This window comes from Podarcis tiliguerta (genome assembly GCF_965153285.1).
Source record: "Podarcis tiliguerta genome assembly, chromosome: 8".
NCBI lineage: Eukaryota > Metazoa > Chordata > Lepidosauria > Squamata > Lacertidae > Podarcis > Podarcis tiliguerta.
Genome location: NC_139541.1, coordinates 17,246,549 through 17,268,480, shown reverse-complemented (window position 1 = coordinate 17,268,480; position 21,932 = coordinate 17,246,549). Strand labels below are relative to the sequence as shown.

The following is a 21,932-nucleotide window of genomic DNA, read 5'->3' as shown; positions in this document are numbered from 1 at the left end:
AATGGGCAGCGATGATGGGAGTTGTAGCCCAACATCAGAAAGGTCACAGTATCCCCATTCACGTTTTGTGAGGACCTACTGGGTCTATAAGGCAGGTTACAAAGGTTAAAATAAATATATAGTCCTGTGTCCATTTTAGCTGGTCCATAACCCCACAACTGCATCCCCAGCACCCCTGGTAATCATAACTGATTGTCAGTAGTAGTTAAAAAGAGCTGTTTAAAATTTGATGCCTGAGTTTGATCCCCACCCCCCACCCTCCCTGTCCCTTTTCCCTTGTGTGTCTTTTTTTTTTTTTTTTTTTTTTAGATTGTAAGCCTATAGGCAGGGAATGTCTTGTTTTACCTGGCTGCATATAAACCACTGTGGGATCCTTTATGGCTAAAGAGCAAGGTGCAAATGAAATCAATCAATCAATCGTCTCCAAGTTCCTATCTATCTTTCTATCTCTCTATTAATGAATTAAATTTATATGCCAACATTTCCTCCAAGGAACTCAAGGTGGTATACGTGGTTTCTCCCTCCCCATTCTCTGCTCACAACATCCCCATGAGGTAGGTTAGGTTTTGAGATGGTGACTGGCCCAGTAAGCTTTGTGGCTATATGGGAATTCGAACCCTGGTGCCCCAAGTCCTGGTTCAACACTCTATAACCATTACACCACTGCCCAAACAAGAAGCTTGACATGGTGCTCACGTATTTACCTTGGCACTGGCCGAAGTGCTTCACCTCTATGACCTGCCCTTGCCGGCAAGCAATGGTCCTCAGCTGGCACTGGTCACCATAGGTCACTCCGTCCGAGCCACAGACCTAGGATATTTGATCAGATTTAGTATTTGTAATTCCACTTTTCCACAGCAACTGTGTTGAGATGAAAGCAGCACTCAGTAATAATAGGATTAAAAATTAAGGGGTCATCACAGTCATTATAGCCATATCAAAAACACAAAAGGCAGAAAGCAAAACAATTAATCAAAACAATTAATCCAATGGCTGCTGAGCATCAGCCCTGAGCCTGTTGACGTGTGTGTGTGTGTGTGTGTGTGTGTGAATGAATGAAAGAGTGAGAAACAGACAATGGCAGTTCAGACACATAGAGTTGGAAGGGACCCTGAAGATCATCTGGTCCACTGCAGGAATATGCAGCTGTTCCTTACAAGGATCTAACCTGCAACTTTGGCATTATCAGCACCATGCACTAACCAACTGAGCTATCCAGGTTCTCCAGTGGAGAAGCAATAGGGATGCTCGTCTGCTGATACAACAGGGACAGAGATCAAAGCCCAGTAGGACTCGGGTGTGGGTGTGGGTGTGGTGGTATAGGAACATAAAAGTGTAAGTACATAAGAAAAACTTGCTGGATCAGTCCATTGGTTCATCTCATCCATCATCTGGTTCCCACAGTAGCCAACCAGGTGCCTGCAGGAAGCCTCAAGCAGGGCCCAAGCGCCTCCTGTGGTTTCTAGCAACCGATATTCAAAAACAATACAGCCTCCGACTGTGAAGGCAGAGTATAGCCACTGTGGCTAGTAGCCACTGACAGCCTTTTCCAACATGAATTTGTCCAATTGTCTTTTAAAGCTATCCAGGTTGGTGGCGATCACCATCTCCTGAAGGAGCAAGTTTCATGATTTAACTATGCACTGAATGAAGAAGTGCTTTCTTGGCAACAGCTAACACGAGAAGAGAGGGCAGTGGAAGGTGAAGCAAGGTCAGGTTGTAGTAAGACCACAGGTGACTCGAGTTCAGCTGTAAATAAGCTCAATTTGTAAAATGGGAACAATAAATTCTAGGAGTTGTCTCCCATGTGATGCCCTAGTCAGAAGAGACTCACTGAAATTAATGACATGACTAGCTTAGATCTACTAATGTCATGGGTGTGTGTGTGTGTGTGTCCTACACTGAGTAGGACTGACAATGGACACAATTGTGTCTACTTACCTTGGTCATGTTGGCCTCCGTGCAGAGTGGAGATGGGCACTCACAGTGCGCAAAGCCATTTACTTCCACGCAGGACGCCCCAAACTCACACACCATTTCAGTACAGGACGAGGGTGCAGATGGGTCTGAGTAGGGTAGGATAAGTAACAGTAGAGGCATGGTATGAAAACTCATACATCTGGATTTTGACTAACATTTGGTAGGTCTTCCTTTGCAGATGATGGAGGCGGCATGCACACCACACATCTAAGCAGTGAGGAAGTGGTCTGGGGTCACGGGAGGTCACTGTTTCTGCAGCAGGGTTCCTGTCTCTAGCATCCTAGAGCTGCCCAATCTGCACAAAGGGGGGGCTTCTTAGCCACTGTATGCCCCCATGCTAAGCATTTAGGAACACTGAAAACACATGGTGCTTCCATTTCAAGAGAGTGGTGTGCAAGTTCTGTTATATAGGATGGAGCTACATGGGAAGCACAACTTAAGGCCCCCCGAAAGAAGATACTGGAGCACTCCAAATCCTTTGTCCATGTATGTGCACATGCTGAAATAGTAGATCTAGCTGAAAAGCAATACATGGAGACTTGCATTAATTGTTGCAATGCACCCCTAATTAATATTGTATATTAATATAATCTTAGAAGGAAGGGACGTGGGTGGCGCTGTGGGTTAAACCACAGAGCCCAGGACTTGCCAATCAGCCCACGATGGGGTGAGCTCCCATTGCTTGGTCCCTGCTCCTGCCAACCTAGCAGTTCGAAAGCACGTCAAAGTAGATAAATAGGTACCGCTCCAGCAGGAAGGTAAACAGCGTTTCCGTGTGCTGCTCTGGTTCGCCAGAAGTGGCTTAGTCATGCTGGCCACATGACCCGGAAGCTGTACGCTGGCTCCCTCAGCCAATAAAGCGAGATGAGCACTGCAACCCCAGAGTCGGTCATGACTGGACCTAACGGTCAGGGGTCCCTTTACCTTTAATCTTAGAAGGGTGTGGTTGTGACTACCATGAAGGGACCATGCACTTCTGATTTTGCCATTACACTGCTGCATTTTAAAACGCATGACTTCTCCCCAAAGAACTGTAGTTTGTTAATAGAGCCAGAAACCCTAGGATTCTCTGGGGGAAGCAATGTGCTTTAGGATGTGTGGGGCGCACACAGCCAGAGAGGTGTTAAAGCCATATTCACAAACAGTTATATTATGCAGCAATCTTGGGTTCTCCAAACCAATGTGGGAAAGGAAAGCCCACGAAGAAAGCAGCCCCTCCCCACTCACCTTTCTCGCAGCCAGACATTCCCAGCTTGCTTCCGTTGGGACACTGGTTGCATTTCATGCCGGTGATGCCGGTTTTGCAGGAACACAAGCCTGTCATCTGCTCACAGTCATCGCGCACCGAGCCCACGGGATCACAGTGGCAAGCTTCACAGGAAGGCGACAGAATGGGAAGGAACAAACTGAATAGATGACACAGAAATTCCCCCCTCTCCCTCTGGCCCTATCCAGTTAAAGCTCTATGATACTACTTTAAACAGCCATGGTTACTCCCTTGGAAACTGTCGTTTGATAAAGGTGCTGAGAATTGATAGGAGGCACCCACCCACCCCTTCCCTTCACCGAGCTACAATTCTCGAGTGGTTTAAAAATCACTCTCCCTCTTCCCAGGGAAGTCTGGGAATTGTAGCTCTGCGAAGAGAATGGCGGGGTGTTTGAGTCCCCTAACAACCCTTAGCGCACTGTCATAACAATGCATCATTTAACTTATAGATTTCACTGCCATACGGAAGTTTTAAAGGGGAATGGTAACAAATGCCAGTGGGGGAAAGTACATCAGATGCCAAGAGACCGTTCCCTTTTGCTATGTGCTCCACTCCACCACCAACTGAAAATATCAGGCAGTAACAATGAGAGGGGGCTACTGCCTTCCTGCCCCACTTGTGGGCTTCCCAGAAGCACCTGATGGGCCCACTGTGAGAGAAACAGGACTCTGGACTAGATGGCTTTTGTTCTGCTCCAGCAGGGCTCTTCTTGTTCTTTTATGTATTCAAGATATCCTTTTATTTATTAAATATAATATCTTTATTAATCCCGCCCTTTCTCCCCAAAGAGCCCAGAGTGGGGGGTGAGGGCAAACATTTCTGTGATTTTTTACAAAAATACCATTTAAAATAAAACAAAAACTTATTTAAAAACCTCTAAAACACAATTAAAAATTTAAGAACAGATGCAGCCAAACATGAGGAGTTTTCATCAGGCCACTAAAAGGGTACAGTGATGCTTTATATCAATGGGCAGGGAGTTCCACAAAGTACAGGTGCTGCCACACTAAAGGAGACATTCCTAAAGCGTCACAACAGTGCTTCAAATGTGTGGTTTGGATGTGACCATCATTTGTCATGACGGGACAGGAACTGCCATCTGTGTGGCGTTTGTGGAAGTACAAATCTCAAAAACGTTTACATATGAGTTAAGGCCACCTCTTACGTTCTTAATGGGATGCATGGATAGTTGAGGTCAACATGGAGGGCCATGTATATAGCTGGGTGCAGATCAACAATAACTCACAAGGTGTCAGCGAAGTTAACTCTTTATTCAAAGAAACAAAACAGTTCAGGCCTAGTAAGAACAGCAACTCCCCAGTAGTTCTTGCCCAATGAGGCAGTTGCAACCTGAGACCTCGCCACCTGATCTGTCTTTGCTCTGCCCTCTTCATACTCCTGCAGGTTCTGGGAGACCAAGGGGGAAGGGAGCTGATAATAGCGGGAGGGGGAGACTCCTTGGATTCATCATTAGCCTGCCTCATCTCTGCCTCTTGGCCCCCCTTCTCTCCAGCCTCCACTTCTGCCTCTGATTCCGGACTGCTCTCTGCCACAGCCTCTTCCTGATCACTTAATCCTGTTGCCTCTTCAGCTTCTAACACCTCCTCCTGCTCATCTGCTTCCCCTTCTCGCTCTGACCACTCATTGTCATCCCGTCACCAATCTCCTGGCTCTGAGTCTTCTTTCCTTGGGGGTTCCCCAGCTGGTGCTTCCCACAATTCCTCTGCACCCAGCCAATCTTGTAAAACTTCCAACCATGATCCCAAATCAAAGGGCATATGAGCACAGATGCAGATGTTCTTGGCTCTATCTCTAGGCACACTAGACAGGCAAATCCTGACTGCAACCCCCAACCCACCCCCAATGAATTTCCCAACTCTCTGTTGAGAGTTTAAGAAAGGAATGGGAGGGAGAGGGGCATAAAGTTATAAGGGAAAACCACTTATTGTCTGAAAACTCTCAACGGAAAACAAAACTCTCTGGTTCATTTTGCAGACAGCGGGTTCCTTTTGAGAAGGGACAGCTGGGTTTGGGATGGTGGAGGATTCATCAATCCCCTTCCAGTCATCAGTTCCAGTGGTTAATGAGTGATGCCATTAGATGCACACATCCCAATTCCCAGCGTGATCTTATTAGCTCTTAAGCCTACTGTGAGCGTGGGCTTTTATAACTTTAATGAGGTAACACTTGTTCTCAGCACCCAGGATGGAACCCAAGAGTCTCAACTCCCAGTTCAGTGCTGAACTCTGAGGAAGGGCTTGTTGTTTTTAATCGCTGGGGTGGATAAAGCCATCTCCATTTGAGGAATGACTGCTTCAGAACAATTCGGATCCATCGCCCAAGAGAGAAAGGAAGAGGGGGATGGTATCACTATAATAATTTCTCTCTCTCTCTCTCTCTCTCTCTCTCTCTCACACACACACACACACACACACACTTCTTTGTTGTTTGCTATCCTTTCCAAATAACTCTTCTTCCCATGATAATTCCGCCCTCTCCCCGTTCACCACCTTATCGATTCCTTTGCTTTTGTCTCCAATGGAGCTTGAAATTAACACAGCCTTCCCCTGCCTCCACTTCTCTCTCTCTCTCCCCTAACCCCCCACCACCACCACCACTTGCCCTATCGCAGTTCACTTCCTTATTTGCACAGAGGAATAGCCTCAATACAGATCTGGGGAAAGTGATCAAGATTGGGCTGTATCCCTTGCCCCAATTTCTCAACAGAAATATAAGGGGCCATCTGGGGTGTCAAAGGAGGGGTGGAAAATGGAAGACACTGGTGTGCAGTGCAGGGAACACTGGTGTGCAGTGCAGGGGACAGAGAGCTGGGTTTTTAGCTAGGGGTGAGCAGAACGAAAACTGCATTCCACCAGCAAACTACTGGCCTATTGGCCTGGAGTCTAAATTAACCCAACTAAAAGTTACTAGCCTGCAATTTTTTACTCCTAAGAATGGACAGTACATGTCATTGGCTCCAGAGTCCAGCAACAACCAGGATTCAGAGTTAGGTGCTAAGGAGCTAGACTGGGTTCTTAGCCCTGAAACGGAATATGCAGACCAGGAGCCCCCTGAACCCAAGGCTGCAGCACTGGTGCCCATAGAACTGGAAGCCAATAAATCCTCAGTTCACTTCCTTGTTGGAGCACAAGTTGCATTGCTTACTAGGAGCTCTCCTTGGTGCTGAAGCAGCCTGCCTACCTTGCTGTTTTGCACTGTGGGCTTGTACAGTGGACAAGGATAGGACAGAGCCCTGCTTGCTGCTGAGCGGAGGAGGTAGAACACCCTTCTCCTCTGCACCTAGCAAAGGAATGCAGAGGGCTGCCAGAGGAGGGGTAGAATGCTGTCTGCCTCTTCTGCACCCCACTCACCTAGTGACCTATGATGACCAGAGTTAGGCAAGTGGTGACCTTTTAAGTTGTGGTACCCGGTCAAGAAAGCTTACCTGGTACCTCCTTTCATAACCACTAGGTGGAGCCTTTTTAATTCCCCCTCTTCTTTTTAAGGCACTACTTAACTTGGGTTTTACTATGCTATTGTGCTTATATAGTGTTTAGTGTGTCAGACTGGAAAGTTGTAGCAATTTGAATCCCCCCTCAACCATGAAGCTCACTGGATGGCTTTGGGACAGCCATCATATCACTTAACCTAAGCTATCTCACAGGGAGGTTGCTAGGATAAAGTGGAGAGGAAGGGGGCAAGAACCACATAAGCTTCCTTTAGCTCCTTAGAGTAAAGACAAGGATATAAATGTAAGAAATAAAATTAAATAAAACATTGATATAGTTATTTGTATGTGTGAATCTGTTCTTTTTGTTTTATTGTTTTTAATTTCGTATCACTGCAAGTTGCACTGGAAGTAGATACTCTGAAAGATATTTGTTGTTGTTTCACATTAATAAATGTAAATGTAGCATGGTGGATGGTTCATCAATTTTACTGAGCCTTCAGCCACGTGTCACCTCAGGAATAAGAACTAAAAGCTTATGAAGTGGAAGGTTGAAGTCTGCAGGAAAACCTAACACCTTCAAGCTAGGAACAAAATGTAGGTTGATTCCTATTCAGTCAGCTGGCAAAATATTCATTTCTACAGCTGGAGACAACAGGCGGGATTAAATTTGGGGCTTCTGCTAACATCTGGAGGAGAGCAAGAATACATTTCTCATGGGGACTACTACTAACATCTGGCTAAGTGAAACCCAAAATGGTTATTACTAACATCTGGAAAAGAGAGTGTCAGGTTTCTCCCCTGGCCAGCATCTGGAAGGCATCAGAACAAATTTCTCTACCATCTGGAGGAAAGGAAAGGTATGTTTTTGCAGAACATTATTATTAGAAGGGGATTGGAGGGGGAAAGCTTCCACTTAACATCTGGAGTTTTCAACTCCCATGAACTAACAAGACAGAATTGGTCAGATCAGCTTCCTCCAGCCTGTTGACAGGACTTTGCGATTTCCCTTGCCGCAAGGCCTGCTCCACATCTTACAAGCACAGGCTCATCTGTTTCAAATTAACGCACAAGTTCAACCTAAGGCAGACCTTTTGTAAATCTGGCTCCGTGCTCCAACTCTTTGAAAAACGACTTCATGCCACATACAGTGGATGTGACCTGACCTCCAGACCTGGATGTTGTTATTGCTCACAGATTTGGTCATGCAGGGCGCGGGCATGGTGTCTGTCAGCTTCCAAGGAGGGTTTGCTCCTTGTATGACTGCCAAGGCCAAAATGGTCTGAAAATGAGCAGACCTCAGACCAAGAGCATGGGAGTCTGCTGATGGCAGCAGTAATCCAAAACACCCGGAGGGCACCAGGTTGGAGGCGGCTGTTCTAAGGTCTTAGGCAGGTCTTCCCCAGCCCAACAGGGAGATAACCTTCTGCATGCAAAAGACAATTGTATATGTGAAACTGCCTTATATCAAGTCTCATGGATCCAATTAGCTTCGTATTTTAAAGCACCTAATGGCCGGCCACATGGAAAATAGAGCAAGCTTGTTTTCTGCTACTCCACACGGCAGGACCCAAACTAATGAATTCAAATTACATGAAAAGAGATTTCTGCATTTCAGTGGATTGGCCAAGATGACCCTCAGGGTCCCTTCTAATGCTACAATTCTATGATTCTGTGAATCGTTAGGTATAACTTTCTGACAGTAAGAGCTGCTTGACAGTCGAACGGACCCCCTGTTAAGGTGGTGGACTCTCTTTCACTGTTTTAAAAATAGTCATCTGTCAGGGATTCTTCAGCTGTGATTCCTAAAATTGGACTAAATGACCCTTGGGGTACCTTCCAACTCTAAAATTCTATGATTTACCATCAGACCCTTTTTTTTTATATGGAGGTGCTGGAGAACAAATGAACCTGGGATCTTCTGCATGCAAAGGGCCTGATTTACTATTGAACTACTGCACCTTCCCAAGAGCATGCGATAAAAATGCAACGTCAACATTCACTCTGCCACCAAACAGTTTTGCTGATGCTGGGCAGGAGTCATGCAAACCTCCAGGATCTCCTGGCAAAAATTTCCCCTTCGTGGTTGAGACTGCAATACTCACGGGTACAGCCACTCTTGCTGTCGGTGACAATGCCACGGAAGTTCCAGAAGCCCGGCTCACAGCGGTCGCACTTCAGGCCCCCCACGCCAGGTTTGCAGGAGCACTGCCCCGTGGCAGGGTCACAACTGCCTCCATAGGAACCGTAGGGGTTACAGTGGCAGGTACCTGCAAAAGACGGGTAGGAGGTCAGATATGTTTAATAGCATAAAAGGGGCCCTGCTGGGTCAGAGCAATAGCCCATCTAGTTATAAGAACATTCAGTTTCTCAGTGGCCAGCTGGATGCCTGTGGGAAACCCACAAGCAGGACCCAAGCACAAGAGCACTCTCTCCTCCTGAAGCTTCCAGCAACTGGTATTCACAGGCCTTGCTGCCTCCGACTGTGGAGGCGTGGCATAGCCATTGTGGCTGGTCCAGCATCCTGTTCTCACAGTGGCCAGCAAGATGCTTCTGGGAAGCCTCAAGCCAGGATCTGACGTCAAATGGGATCTCCCCACTTATGATTCCCAGCACTTGGCATTCAGAGAAACGCTGCCTGGAGAGACAACATAGCCATCTCAGCTAGTAGCCACTGCCTTGTATTCTACAAATCTACTTGCCAAGGACAAGCACCCAAAGCAAAACACTTAAGCAGCACACAGATCCCGTCCCCCAAGTTCTGCAGAAGCTGAAGTAAAGATCAGAAAACAGCAGAAACTCTCTCAAATGGCTTGGAAGAGACCCTGCTATTTCCTCGAAACCCTGGCACATGTGAAAGTAAGCTTTGCCTCTCTCCTGAGCCCTTTAGAGGAAGAGAGGGCTTTGTGCAGATCACAAATAACAAATAGCTAGTATATCATGCCAACCTTTGGAAGCCCTCAAACATAGTGATTGAGAAGAAAGAAATGGAGGTGGGAAAGAACAGTGGTAGCTGTGGAAATGTTTGTATATGCTTGCAAATCAACAAAGGACACAGAAAAGCCACAGGATTCTGGTTTCTAAGAATCTGAGCCTTCTGTCATATTTTTAAAAAATGAACCAGTTTCTGTGACCTATCTAAATTATGCAGGATTGTGTGATTGTCCTGTTTTATACAGCATCCTACTTTTATTTGCTTTTCATAATTTATAATGGGGGGTTGGAGAGTAATGGAGGTATGCCGTTGTGCTTTATTCAGTCTCTTCTCTAGCTGGAAGCTCAGCCAGATGGGTGGGGTAGAATAATAATAATAATAATAATAATAATAATAATAATAATAATAATAATGAAATCTGCCTGATTCTGAGTGAGAGCACTGGTCCATCTAGCTCAGGATTGTCTACAATGACTGGCAGGGGAACCCCAGCATTTCAGACAAGGAGTCTTTCCCATCTACATACTGCCTGATCCTTCTATTGGAGGTGCTGGAGATTGAATCTTGGACTTTCTGTATGCAAAGGAGATGCTGTATCATTGAGCTAAGGCAACACTGAGTTGCCTCCCAACACTTTCTTTGCTGTGATAAGCACTGAAAACTGGTGGAGGAGGAACAGGAGGAGGAGAAGGACAAAGAAGCTAATAATAACAACCTGGGATTCTCAGAAAGCTGAGTTCGATGTCCACTATCACATTCCATATTTCTCCTGTGAAATTGTTTCTTGAGAAATACTAGCAATTGAAACAAAACAGTACATGGTTTTTAAGGAACTCTACTTTTCAAGCTGTACGATTTTGTAGGGCTTTCCCTCTTCCATCCTTGTTTACTTTCTGCCCCGCTATGTGGAGCTGCTCTCTCGCACAATGTCAAAAAGAGATTGTTCTCAGATTTCATCGGCTTATTGGCATGCAAAACTTCCCAGCCAAGGTCCATCTGCTCCTTGCTGTCTGCATGCAAATTCCCAGCTGTTGGGAATCAAATGTGGATGCGCCCACGGTCCAACCCTCTGTCTGTTCCTCTATGGGAACAGGTACAAGTACATTGGTTCCTGGGCAGATATAGGCAGATAATCCATTCCCCTTGAAGCTGCTCACTCTTGAGGCAGGCCAGAAAGAGATTCTTGGACAAACCAAAGTGGCTTATGTGACGCTGAATGTTTTCCTTCCATTGCAGGAAAACACTAGAGGGGGGGAAATTATTGCAGAAGCTGGCCGCAGGGAATAAATCTGAGTCCTGCAGCACAGTTTTCAGGCCGGTGATTACATCTTGATTTATACCCCCTGCTGTGGACGCAAGGGCATGAGCGAGACACAAGTTAAAGAGAGGTTTGATTCAAGACACAGCAGATAAACTTTAGGAAGGGGGCGCAAATGGAGCTGGCTTGACAAACGGGGAAGTGATGCCTAACGCCATGAGCAATAGGTATGAGTGACTGAAAACTGGGTTGCTCTGAACCTGATGACCATTGCTTTTCCTCTTGTCCTTTCTAGGGCTCTAAGATCTCACAACACAACACCTGGATGTTTTTAAGCTCACCTTCACAGCTGTGGGAATTCCAAGCCTAGAGGACTGTCACTGCCCCTTTCCCCACACTCCATCCCACCTTCCATGAAGGCAGAAGATCTCAAGGTGGGGAAGTCCTATGCTAGTTTCTGCAAACAGGAAAATAGGAAGATGTCTTATCCTATATCAGACTATTGGCCCATCTAGCTCAGTACTGTCTACACTGACTGGCAGTGGCTGTTTAGAGTTTTAAGAAAAGGAATCATTCTCCGCCCTACCTGGAGATATTTCTGCACCCAAAGCAGGTGCTGTACCATAGACCTATGGATACTCGTATGGTTAGGGACCTGCTTTATGCTGTGTCAGATTTTTGGGCAATCTAGTTCAGTACTGTCTACACTAACTGGCAGCAGCTCTGCAGGGTTTCAGACTGGGTCCTCTCCCAGCCCTACCTGGAGATGCCAAGGATTGAACCTAGGACCTTCTGCACAAGAAGCAGATGCTCTAACCACTAACCTTTCCGTGTAATATGCAAACCACGGGGACACAGAAGAAATGCACAGGCCTGGTGGCATGTAGCACCACACACTGGCCATTACAAGGACCATCATCACCTAAAAAAACAGTAATAATTAATAAAAATGATGAAATAGAGCAGGGGCAGCCAGCTTGTTGACCTCCAGGTGTTGCTGGAGCTATAGCTCCCATCATACTTGACCTCTGGTTATGCCGACTGGGGCAGATGGAAGTCAGAGTCAAGCAACAAGCAGAGGGCATTGCACTGGCTATCCCTGATCAAGAGCAATTGCTTTCGAACGGTGTCCTGCAGACGCCTGGGATTCTGTGGATGTTCCTCAATTAAGTGATCAATTACAGCAGAAAAGCTTCCTTGAAAAAGAACTCTCACCCTCCTACTGCCAATCATCTCCTAAGCCACGTTGCTAATCCTTATTATGTTCTGGGCACGTTCTAGTTCATGCAGGGTGAAAAGTGAGGCTTGACAATCCTGGCTCGAGTCTGATGTCAGCTGAGTCTGCAGCCTGGAACACTCCCCACAATGCCTCTGCCATACCCTGCACTTTTTGTGGCAGGTTATGGTGAAGGCTTCTTAGAGCCAACAAATGGCTGCTTCACAGACACCTAGCTTTGCAACTCTCACAGAGACATGCCGTATAAGGTAGGTGTCAGGAGTGTGTGCAGGAGCCAGGCCCTGTGACCAGTAGGGCTTCGCAGGACTGGGGCCTTCCTAAGTTTGTTCTGGAGAGGCAAGGTGCGGCCACACAGGTGAGGCCGCTTGGTAACTCACTGCAGCTGGTGGCAAGAGCCGGGAAGGGATATAAGGTCAGCATTTCCCTTCAGCTCTTTGCCATAGCAACACGTTTCCTGCCTTGCTGCATTTGGCTTCTTGCTTCCTGATCCTCAGACCTTGGCTTCCTGACTCCCCGCTTCCTGACCCTCAGACCCCTGGCTTCTGGACTCTTGCTCCTGCTCCCACCCTGCCATCTTGCCCCCAGTCCCGACATCCTCAGCCAGGACTTCAATCGCCCATAGACCGGACTGTGACAGTAGGTCTGCCTTATTATCCCAATATTGCACATTAAGGTGGGTGGCATGGTATGGAGCGGTGCAAGATAATGCATTGCTGGAACCCATCTGGTGCATCAGAACATAAGGAGAGCTAGCTGGATCAAGCCAGCGGCCCGTCTGGTGCTCTTCTCGCAATGGCCAATTAGATACCCATTATGGGAGACCTGCAAGCAGGACTTGAGAGCAAGAGTCCTCTCTCCTCCCTTGCAATTCCAAGCGACTGGCATTCAGAAGCATATTGCTTCTGACAGGGGAGGTAGAATGAAGCCATCATGGTTAGTAGCTACTGACAGACTTGTCCTCCATGAATTTATATAATCCTCTCTTAAAGCCATCCAAGTTTGTGGCCATCACTGCCACTCGTGGCAGCGAATTCCAAAGGGGAAAGGACTTTCTTTGGTCTCTCCTGAAATCTTCCAATGTTCTGCTTCATTCCTTGAGTTCTAGCATTATACGAGAGAGGGGGGAAACCTTTTCTCTCTCTATTATATATATATATATATATATTTATAAAATTTTCTGTTTTACAATTTAAAGTACTCATTTTTACATCCTTAAGATATTGATGACTTCCTTTCTTCTCTTTCCATGGTTCATTTTACATATCATAAATCCCTGTATATTTTACAGAAACTATACTATTCAGTATTCCATTATTACATCCATCGTAACTTATTTACACTGTTGAATTTATCTTAATGCTGCCAGCGTTTTCAGCTGTACAGTTATTTCTCATATATTCAATAAACGTTTTCCAATCTTCTCTAAAAGTATGTTCTTCTTGTTCTCTTATTCTATATGTTAAATCTGCAAGCTGTGTATATTCTGTCAACTTAAGTTGCCACTCTTCTTTGGTTGGGACCTCACTCATTTTCCATTTTTGGGCTAACAAAACATGGGCTGCAGTAGTGGCATACATAAATAACCTTTTTCTTTTCTTTTTTTACACCATGGAATTTCAGCCTGAACCCAACAGAAAGGACTCTGGTTTGGGGGGGGGGGGAGTACTTTTAAACATTTTCTTCCATTCATTATGGATCATTTGACAATACTCCTTTCATATGTGGTGGACTTGTAAAAAACGTTCCCTGAACCTCTTTGCATCTCCTGGAGATGCAAACAGGGAAAACCTTTTCTCTATCCACTTTCTCCATGCCATGCAGAATTCTGCACATCTCTATCTTCATGTCTTCTCATACAGATCTTTGCTCTAAACCAAAAATAGGAGAAGCAGCTCCAAATGTCGTAACCTTTCTTTGTAGAGGAGTTGCTCCACCCCGCGGATCATTCTGCTTGCCCTTTTCTGAACCTTAATAGCAGAGATGAGGCCCAGATCATGGCTCAGTCTCTTAGTGGCTACATTGCATAAGCAGTCAGTGTGGCACCATGAGAGAAGCCAGCCAGCCCCTCCCCACTGCCCACCCTTACTGGTGACCTCTGTGACTCCACAGCCCAGGAGCTCCCGAGCGATTAAAGCTGCTTTCAGAACGCTTCCTCTTATTAAATTATATGGCGCATGAAATGATTCTACATCCCCAATCAAGACTGCCTCATCTCGGCACGCTCGCCTACGATGGCCACAGACCAGCCGATGCCCTAATGGATACCCGTGAACCAGCTGGCTGTCAGCCTCAGCTGTTAAAAATGTTGCTAATGCTTTCTCATCTCGTTAGGTTAAAGAGCCGTCTCCGGCTAATTATTTTATAAAATATTAATAAAACCTTCGCGGATGTGGCCGGCTGCGGCGAAGAGGAAGGGGGCCCTGCAATTGGGATGCACGCAGTTTAAAACACTGGGCACATTCTGAGGTTATAGGAAAGGGAGGGGGCCAAGGCAATGAATGCACACATCACCCCCTCTAATGGCAAACTCAGACAATGAGCGCCTGCAGGAATGTGCTCAGAATGGGACTACAAATCCAGAGTTCTCCCTCTGTGCCTGCCATCTTCAGACACAAGAGGCAAGCAGGTTGTGCTCAGCATCATCCCCCAGGATTGGCAGATCTCTGGACTGGATAGGCTTGATGTAAATATCAGGATCTAGTCTCCTGCTTTTGCCTGAGCTCCAAGCAAGATCTTCTGCCTCCTGCCATCAGCTCCTTCTGCATTAGAGGTGCTGCTTTTGAATTATGGTGCTGGAGGAGACTCTTGAGAGTCCCATGGACTGCAAGAAGATCAAACCTATCCATTCTGAAGGAAATCAGCCCTGAGTGCTCACTGGAAGGACAGATCCTGAAGCTGAGGCTCCAATACTTTGGCCACCTCATGAGAAGAGAAGACTCCCTGGGAAAGACCCTGATGTTGGGAAAGATGGAGGGCACAAGGAGAAGGGGACGACAGAGGATGAGATGGTTGGACAGTGTTCTCGAAGCTACTAACATGAGTTTGACCAAACTGCGGGAGGCAGTGGAAGACAGGAGTGCCTGGCGTGCTCTGGTCCATGGGGTCACGAAGAGTCTGACACGACAAAACGACTAAACAACAACAACAACAACAACAACAACTTCAGATCCAGCTCTAGGTATGACTGCCTGTGATCACTTCCTGGCCTTAGAAAGCTATTTCTTCAGCTCGGGGAAGCCCCATGGCATCGGTGTTTAACATCCCCACTGTCACAAGACAAAAGAAGAAAATGAAGTACATATTTAACTCACTGGGGCAGCCTGCAGAGCCAACACCAAGAGCCAAGGTCACATTGTCTGGGCAGCATCCATAAACGGTCTGGCTGCAGTGGAGGAGTGGAGGAGGTAGGACTGTGGTTCCTATGGAGAAAACAAAAAACAAAAATACACAGGTTAGAAATGATAGGAGTTGGGAGTCCAACAACTCATGGAGGGCCATGGGTTTCCCATCCCTGATCTAGGGAGGTGGACGGGGAGTAAACAAGAGGATGAGATGCCAGCGCAGGACAAAGGGATGTGGGTTGACTGAAAGCTTTGCCAGACCCCCATGAGAGGTTTACCTCGGCAGCCGCCCTGACCCGTCACATAGATATCCTGTCGCTTTTCGCAGCGTGTCTTTTTGAGTTCGCACTCATTAGCGTAGGTCACACCATCAGAGCCACATACCTGCAGGGAAGAGAAAGAGGAGGTAACTCCATCTCCTTCTGTTGTACACCCAAGACAGGCTTAGAAATTACCAAGGGCAGAGGGTGTGCCTTGGAAGGAAGCATCACTTTATGCTTAGGCTTGCGCCCACACCTGATCATTTTTTTTTTTAAAAAAAACATTTTTATTTATAATATAATCCATACCGCTGGACCATTCCTAGAGAAATACAAGGCACCAAACGCGCCCAACCCTCCGAACAAAGGTACAACTCAGTACAAATGTGCTCAGTACACAGCACATATTACAGGTAGAAGGAAAACAGCCAATCTTCCAATAAAATGGAAGAGGAAAAAAAGTACCGTATTTTTCGTTCTATAGGACGCACCGGACCATAGGATGCACCTTGTTTTAGAGGGGGAGAACAAGGGGGGGGGGGAATTCTCCCACTCTCTGCTCAGCACCCCTTCAGCGAAGCGGCAGGAGAAATGGAGCCCCTTCCATTTCTCCTCCTGCTTGGCTGAAGGGGCACTGCGCAGCTCTCCCTCTCTGCTGAAGCCAGGAGAGTCTTGCTCTCCTGGCTTCAGTGAAAGGAACCTGAAATCTGCGGAGCGCAGTGGGAACTCGCGCTGCGCTCTGAAGGCTTCACGTTGCTTTCGCTGAAGCCTGGAGAGCGAGAGGGGTCGGTGCACTCTCCAAGCTTCAGCGAAAGCAACGCGAAGCCTCCGGGGCGTGGAGGGAGCGCTCCCTCTGCGCTTCGGAGGCTTTGCATTGCTATCGCTGAAGTCAAGGAGCCTGCATTCGCTCCATAGGACGCACACACATTTCCCCTTAGTTTTTGGAGGGGGGAAAAGTAAGTCATATAGAGCGAAAAATACGGTATGTAATCGAACCAACTTGAAAATGTTCTAAGCTGCTGTAAGACCATCACTGTCCGCTGTATTCACATATGCAATAAAAGAAAATCAATCTGCTGCAAATGTGCCCTTTCACACCCCAGCCCTTGTCTCTTGCCACCTTCAGCTTCTTCCATGATTCTACCATGTTACCTTTTCACTTGCCTTTTCTACAAACTAAGTAGCCCCAAATGCTGCAATAATACCCTGAGTTGTTTACAAAAACCCTGCCATGGGTGATTAGCTAGGCTTAAGGACAGCACGGGCTCTCAACACCTACTGGGTTCCTTGGCACAGCTCCACAGGTATAGTCACACACACAGCGGTCATCTTCCACATCCTCATCCCACGAGCCGCCGTATTGTCGGCAGCTGTCCCGGTCACACTCGTTGGAGTCCCCAGAGCCAGATCCTCCTGAGCCACATTCTGCCCAAGGAAAGAAAAGCAGAGTAAAAAAATACAGTTCTTCCCTACATAAACGCTGCCTTAATCAGGACTGTGTTGTCCTCATTTATGTGATCCCACCACACGTGTGTGGAATTTAGCACTCAGTGAACTTATAGTCTTATTCTTATTATATTTAAGCACTGGAGCAATCTCAGCAGATTAATTGCATGTGTTTCCGTTGGTAAATCAATTAACTTAGTGGTTAGGTACTGGCGGCGCAGGTTTGAGTCATGCATCATTGTTCTGTAGCTGTTGTTGTGGGTGGAATTGTTTTTAAACGTTTGTATTGTTTTTATATGTGGAATTGTTTCCCCACTGCTTTCCCAAATGGAACTGGTTTCCCCCCCCCCACTACTTTTCTTATTTTACACTTGTTAATTGTTCTGTTTTGTTGTGCTGCTGAAACCCAGCTTGGAATATTATAGTAATCTAAAAAAACAAAGAGACATGTGGAATTTGGTGCTCAAATTCCAGTGCTCATTTAAAACTATAATCAAGTCTTATAGCTATAATACCACTATTGCTCATTTTATTATTAATTATATTTTAGAACTCAAGCATCCTTAGCCAGTTAATTGAACCTTCAGGGAGGAGGCATCTCTATATAGGTAAGAAAGGAACTGTAGCTCACTGACAGAGATTCCATTCCTGAAACCTTGAAGAGCTGATGCCAGTCAGTGCAGACAATACTGAGCTAGGTGGACCAATGATCAGACTCAGCACAAAGCAGTATCCTATGTTGGTAGGTCTGGGCTTGGCTAGAACCTTGGAGACCTGCTACCAGTCAGAGCAAGAGGTCACTGGGTTGGATAAGCAAGTGATCTTATTGTAAGGCAGCATCTCATGCTCTGCGTAGTTCTTTGTTCCTCCTCGTGATCCGCAGAGCAAGTTACGCTGAATTTGCAGGGGAAGAGGCATGCAGGAGGTCCCAAGTTCAAACCTAGCTAAAAGGTACAGGCAGCAGATAATGGAAAGACTTATCTCTGCCTGAGATGCTGGAGAACCACCAACATCCAGGGTATACAATTCTGGAATAAATTGGTCAATGGGCTGGTACAAGGCAGGCTCAAATGATTAATTGGCTCGGGGATGGGAGTGGTAATATCTCAGTAACAGCTCACCTGTTCTGCATGCAGAAGGGCTCAGTTCAAGCATCAAGTGGCAGGTGTCAGATGCAAAAAGGTCTCTTTCTGCCTGGAACCCTGGAGAGCTACTGCCACTCAAGAGTTGATAAGACTGGTCTAGAATGATCATGGGTAGGCAAACTAAGGCCCGGGGGCCAGATCTGGCCCAGCACCGTCTAAATCTGGCCCGTGAATCAGCCTGTTTTTACATGAGTAGAATGCGTCCTTTTATTTAAAATGAATCTCTGGGTTATTTGTGGGGCATAGGAATTCGTTCATTCCCCCCCAAATATAGTCCGGCCCACCACATGGTCTGAGGGACAGTGGACCAGCCCTCTGCTGAAAAAGTTTGCTGACCCCTGGTCTAGATGGACTACAGGTTAGACCTGGTACAAGGCAGCTTCCTAACCAAGCTGAATACCTTTGGAAAATATGGGGCTATGAAATTGTGGCGAAAAGTTGGACATTTTTTACCACTAGTGGTAGTCTTGCAAACAAACATTTTGGTTAGAAGTTTTCAATGAAATCAGCAAGATTACTGGTCAAAACGTACAGCTAAACCTGACTAAAGCATTATTATAATCAATCTTTTAGTGTGGTGGAACCTGCACTTTGGGTTTCCCTGCCTAATGGCATCTGGCAGTGCCTTCACTGCACTATTTTCAGTGCCAGCTAACAACACTTTTTTTAAAAAAATAACCCTGCCCAATTATCAGTGTTTACTTTATCTCTGGTTTTAATTTTCTGAATGTTTTAATTATTTTTTTTACTAATAACATTGTTTTATGCTTTTTGCAAACTGCTTTGAGGGTTTTTTAATAAAAAAATAAACTTGTATATAAATTTCATGAAATAATTAATAAAATAATAAGTAATTATTATTAATGAGCTTTGAAGGTTCAATGAAGAATACACACTTAAAGGATTTAATAATTATGCTAACAGCAGCTGCTGCTAGACTAGTAATTGCAAAACACTGGAAGACTTCTCATCTTAATCTCCTAGGATTCCGATATCAAGAACAATGGCAAATTGTTTTAATGGAAAACCTCACCTACCAGGTCAGTGCACAAAGGTATATATCGATGACAGATAAATGGCATATGGTTTGTTACAAATTTATTGAATGTGTGTCATTGTCGAAAGGCACATATTACCCACCCTCCCTGTACATAGGGCTCTATAGAAAACAGTACTTAGATGAACAGAATTGTCCCAATAAATACTGCTTCGAACATCAACGAGACTGATATATTGCAAACTCTGTGTAATTGGCCATTTGTTTTCTCAACACTGTTACCATATTTAAACTCAATAAAAAATACATTTAAAAATCATAAAATTGCCTTGCATTCAAACACTAGCCTGGTAGCCATACGTGACAAGGAACTGCATGCAGTAGGCGACTGGAGAAGTGAGCTAGTCAAGTATCCAAGTGAGCTAGTCAAGGCACATTGAGCCCCCCCATCCTCCACAGCCAGCATAGAAGGACACAGGGCTTTTTTAAAAGGGGAACTCACAGGAACTCAGTTCCGGCACCTTTCAGGTTGGTGCCACTGCTATTCTAAGAGAACGAGAGAGGTGTTCATGGTGAGTTTCCAGAACTTCTTTTTTTTAGAAAAATAGCACTGGAAATACAGGAGGCTACAGCAGGAAGGGTGAAGCTTTTCACTTGCCGTCTGCCAAGTTAGTCAAACTACTTGTAACTTTTGCGGACTATAACTCCCACCCACCCCTTTATCCTAGGCCAGGTATCCCCAAACTCGGCCCTCCAGATGTTTTGGGACTACAACTCCCATCACCCGACCACTGGTCCTGTTAGCTAGGAATGATGGGAGTTGTAGTCCCAAAACAGCTGGAGGGCCGAGTTTGGGGGTGCCTGTTCTAGGCCATGCTGGCTGGAGCAGATGGGAGTTGGGAGTCCAACAACACCTGGAGGGAATTTGGGTTTAATTACTAGGCTGGGCCATCATCCATGTATGATTTGGTTGCTCTGCCACGATTCCTTATATCCTTCCGCAGACTTTCTGGCTATGGATTTGGAATCCACGCTCAACCATTCTCATTGACACTGGTTGCAGAATTTAACTTTTACATTTCCCTAGGCACAGAGAAATGGACGAATTGCTTTATTTCTTAACTGCAACTATATCCCCACACAGAGCTATTCCAGTATCAAATTCCAAACTTGCCCAGCGTGAGGGAGCATCTCCCTAATAAGAGGTCACACAGAGCTGAGTTCCAACTGGTTTCCTCAGCCTTACCTGCATTACTCTTAATTTGCGCCGAATGAAATGCTATTTATTTATTTAAAAATTTTTCAAAGTGCCCCCTTCATACTTTCCCCCCTCTTTCTTTTTATTGAGCGATCAAAGGCAGGAAGTTGGCGTTAACACAGAGAATTATTCAAGTGCTTCTCCCAGAGGGACAGCAACTTGGAATTCCATGAGGAGGACTCTTTGATTAAATGCCATCTTCTGCTGCCTGCTCCCTTCCTCAGCCTTTGCCCAACTGTTGGTGAAGTCCCACCCCGGCTAAATCGCATGCACAGCGGCTTTGGAACAAGAGGCAAGACTCCCAGAGAGGGCAGATTCTCTTCACTGGCATGGAGAGACACGAAGGCAAGGACTGATCTCTGGGATCGTGAGATGCTGAAACCAACGTCATGGACTCGGGCTCCACTTGCACTTTAAAGCAGCGTCATACCACTTTAAACAGTTGGAGCTTCCCTCAAAGAATCCTGGGAACTGTAGTTTGTTAAGGAGTGCTGAGAGTTGTTAAGAGACCCCTTTCCCCCCTCCCAGAGCTACAATTCCCAGAGTGGTTTGACAATCAACCTCTCTTTCCAGGAAACTGTAGGGTCCAGTTCGCCTGGATTCAAACATTTATAGTAATGACATTTTTGGATTTGCAATGTCTGGCACAGGGATCAGCAAACTTTTTTAGCAGGTGGCTGGTCCACTGTCCCCCAGACCTTGGGGGGACGGACTATATTTTATTTTTTTTGGGGGGGGGGATGAACGGATTCCTATGCCCCACAAATAACCCAGAGATGCATTTTAAATAAAAGCACATATTCTACTCATGTAAAAACACCAGGCAGGCCCCACAAATAACCCAGAGATGCGTTTTAAATAAAAGGACACATTCTACGCATGTAAAAACATGATGATTCCTGGACCATCCGTGGGCTGGATTTAGAAGGCGATTGGGCCGGATCCGGCCCCTGGGCTTTAGTTTGCCTACCCGTGGACTCTGGCATCTCAAATCTCAGATTTATTTCTTTATTTGCTGGGCTTTCCCATTAACACCCAGCTTTCAGAGAGATACACTCATTCTTTCAATGCGTGGGGAAAACTTTTTCAGCCTGAGGATGACATTTCCTTCCAGGCAACTTTCGGGGCAATAAACTAGTGGGGTGTGTGTGTGTGGCCAGAAGCAAAAGTGAGCGTGGAGCGGATTGATAACTATAGGTTGAATCCGATGCTAGTCCCACTCAGAGTAGACCCACGGGAATTAATGAGCCTTAGTGAGTCGTATCTATTATCAGTGATTCTAGGGCTAACACTGAATACAACCAAGCAGCAACAACAAAAGGAAATTATTTAATTTATATAAAATGATATGCGATTTTA

General features: G+C 45.9%; 1 protein-coding gene across 5 annotated transcripts in view; it reads right to left on the bottom strand.

Annotated features, from left to right (window-relative positions):
* AGRN (agrin) overlaps positions 1-21,932 on the bottom strand; it is a 247,505-nt gene that overhangs the window by 39,986 nt on the left and 185,587 nt on the right. For all 5 annotated transcript variants that reach the window (XM_083453560.1, XM_083453561.1, XM_083453562.1 and 2 more), the window contains 7 exons: positions 17,007-17,152; positions 15,746-15,851; positions 15,438-15,545; positions 8,802-8,966; positions 3,208-3,351; positions 1,942-2,066; positions 705-810 (listed from right to left, as the gene is read on the bottom strand). In XM_083453560.1, the coding sequence (XP_083309686.1) occupies positions 705-810; positions 1,942-2,066; positions 3,208-3,351; positions 8,802-8,966; positions 15,438-15,545; positions 15,746-15,851; positions 17,007-17,152 (900 nt within the window). The remainder of the gene's footprint in view (positions 1-704; positions 811-1,941; positions 2,067-3,207; positions 3,352-8,801; positions 8,967-15,437; positions 15,546-15,745; positions 15,852-17,006; positions 17,153-21,932) is intronic.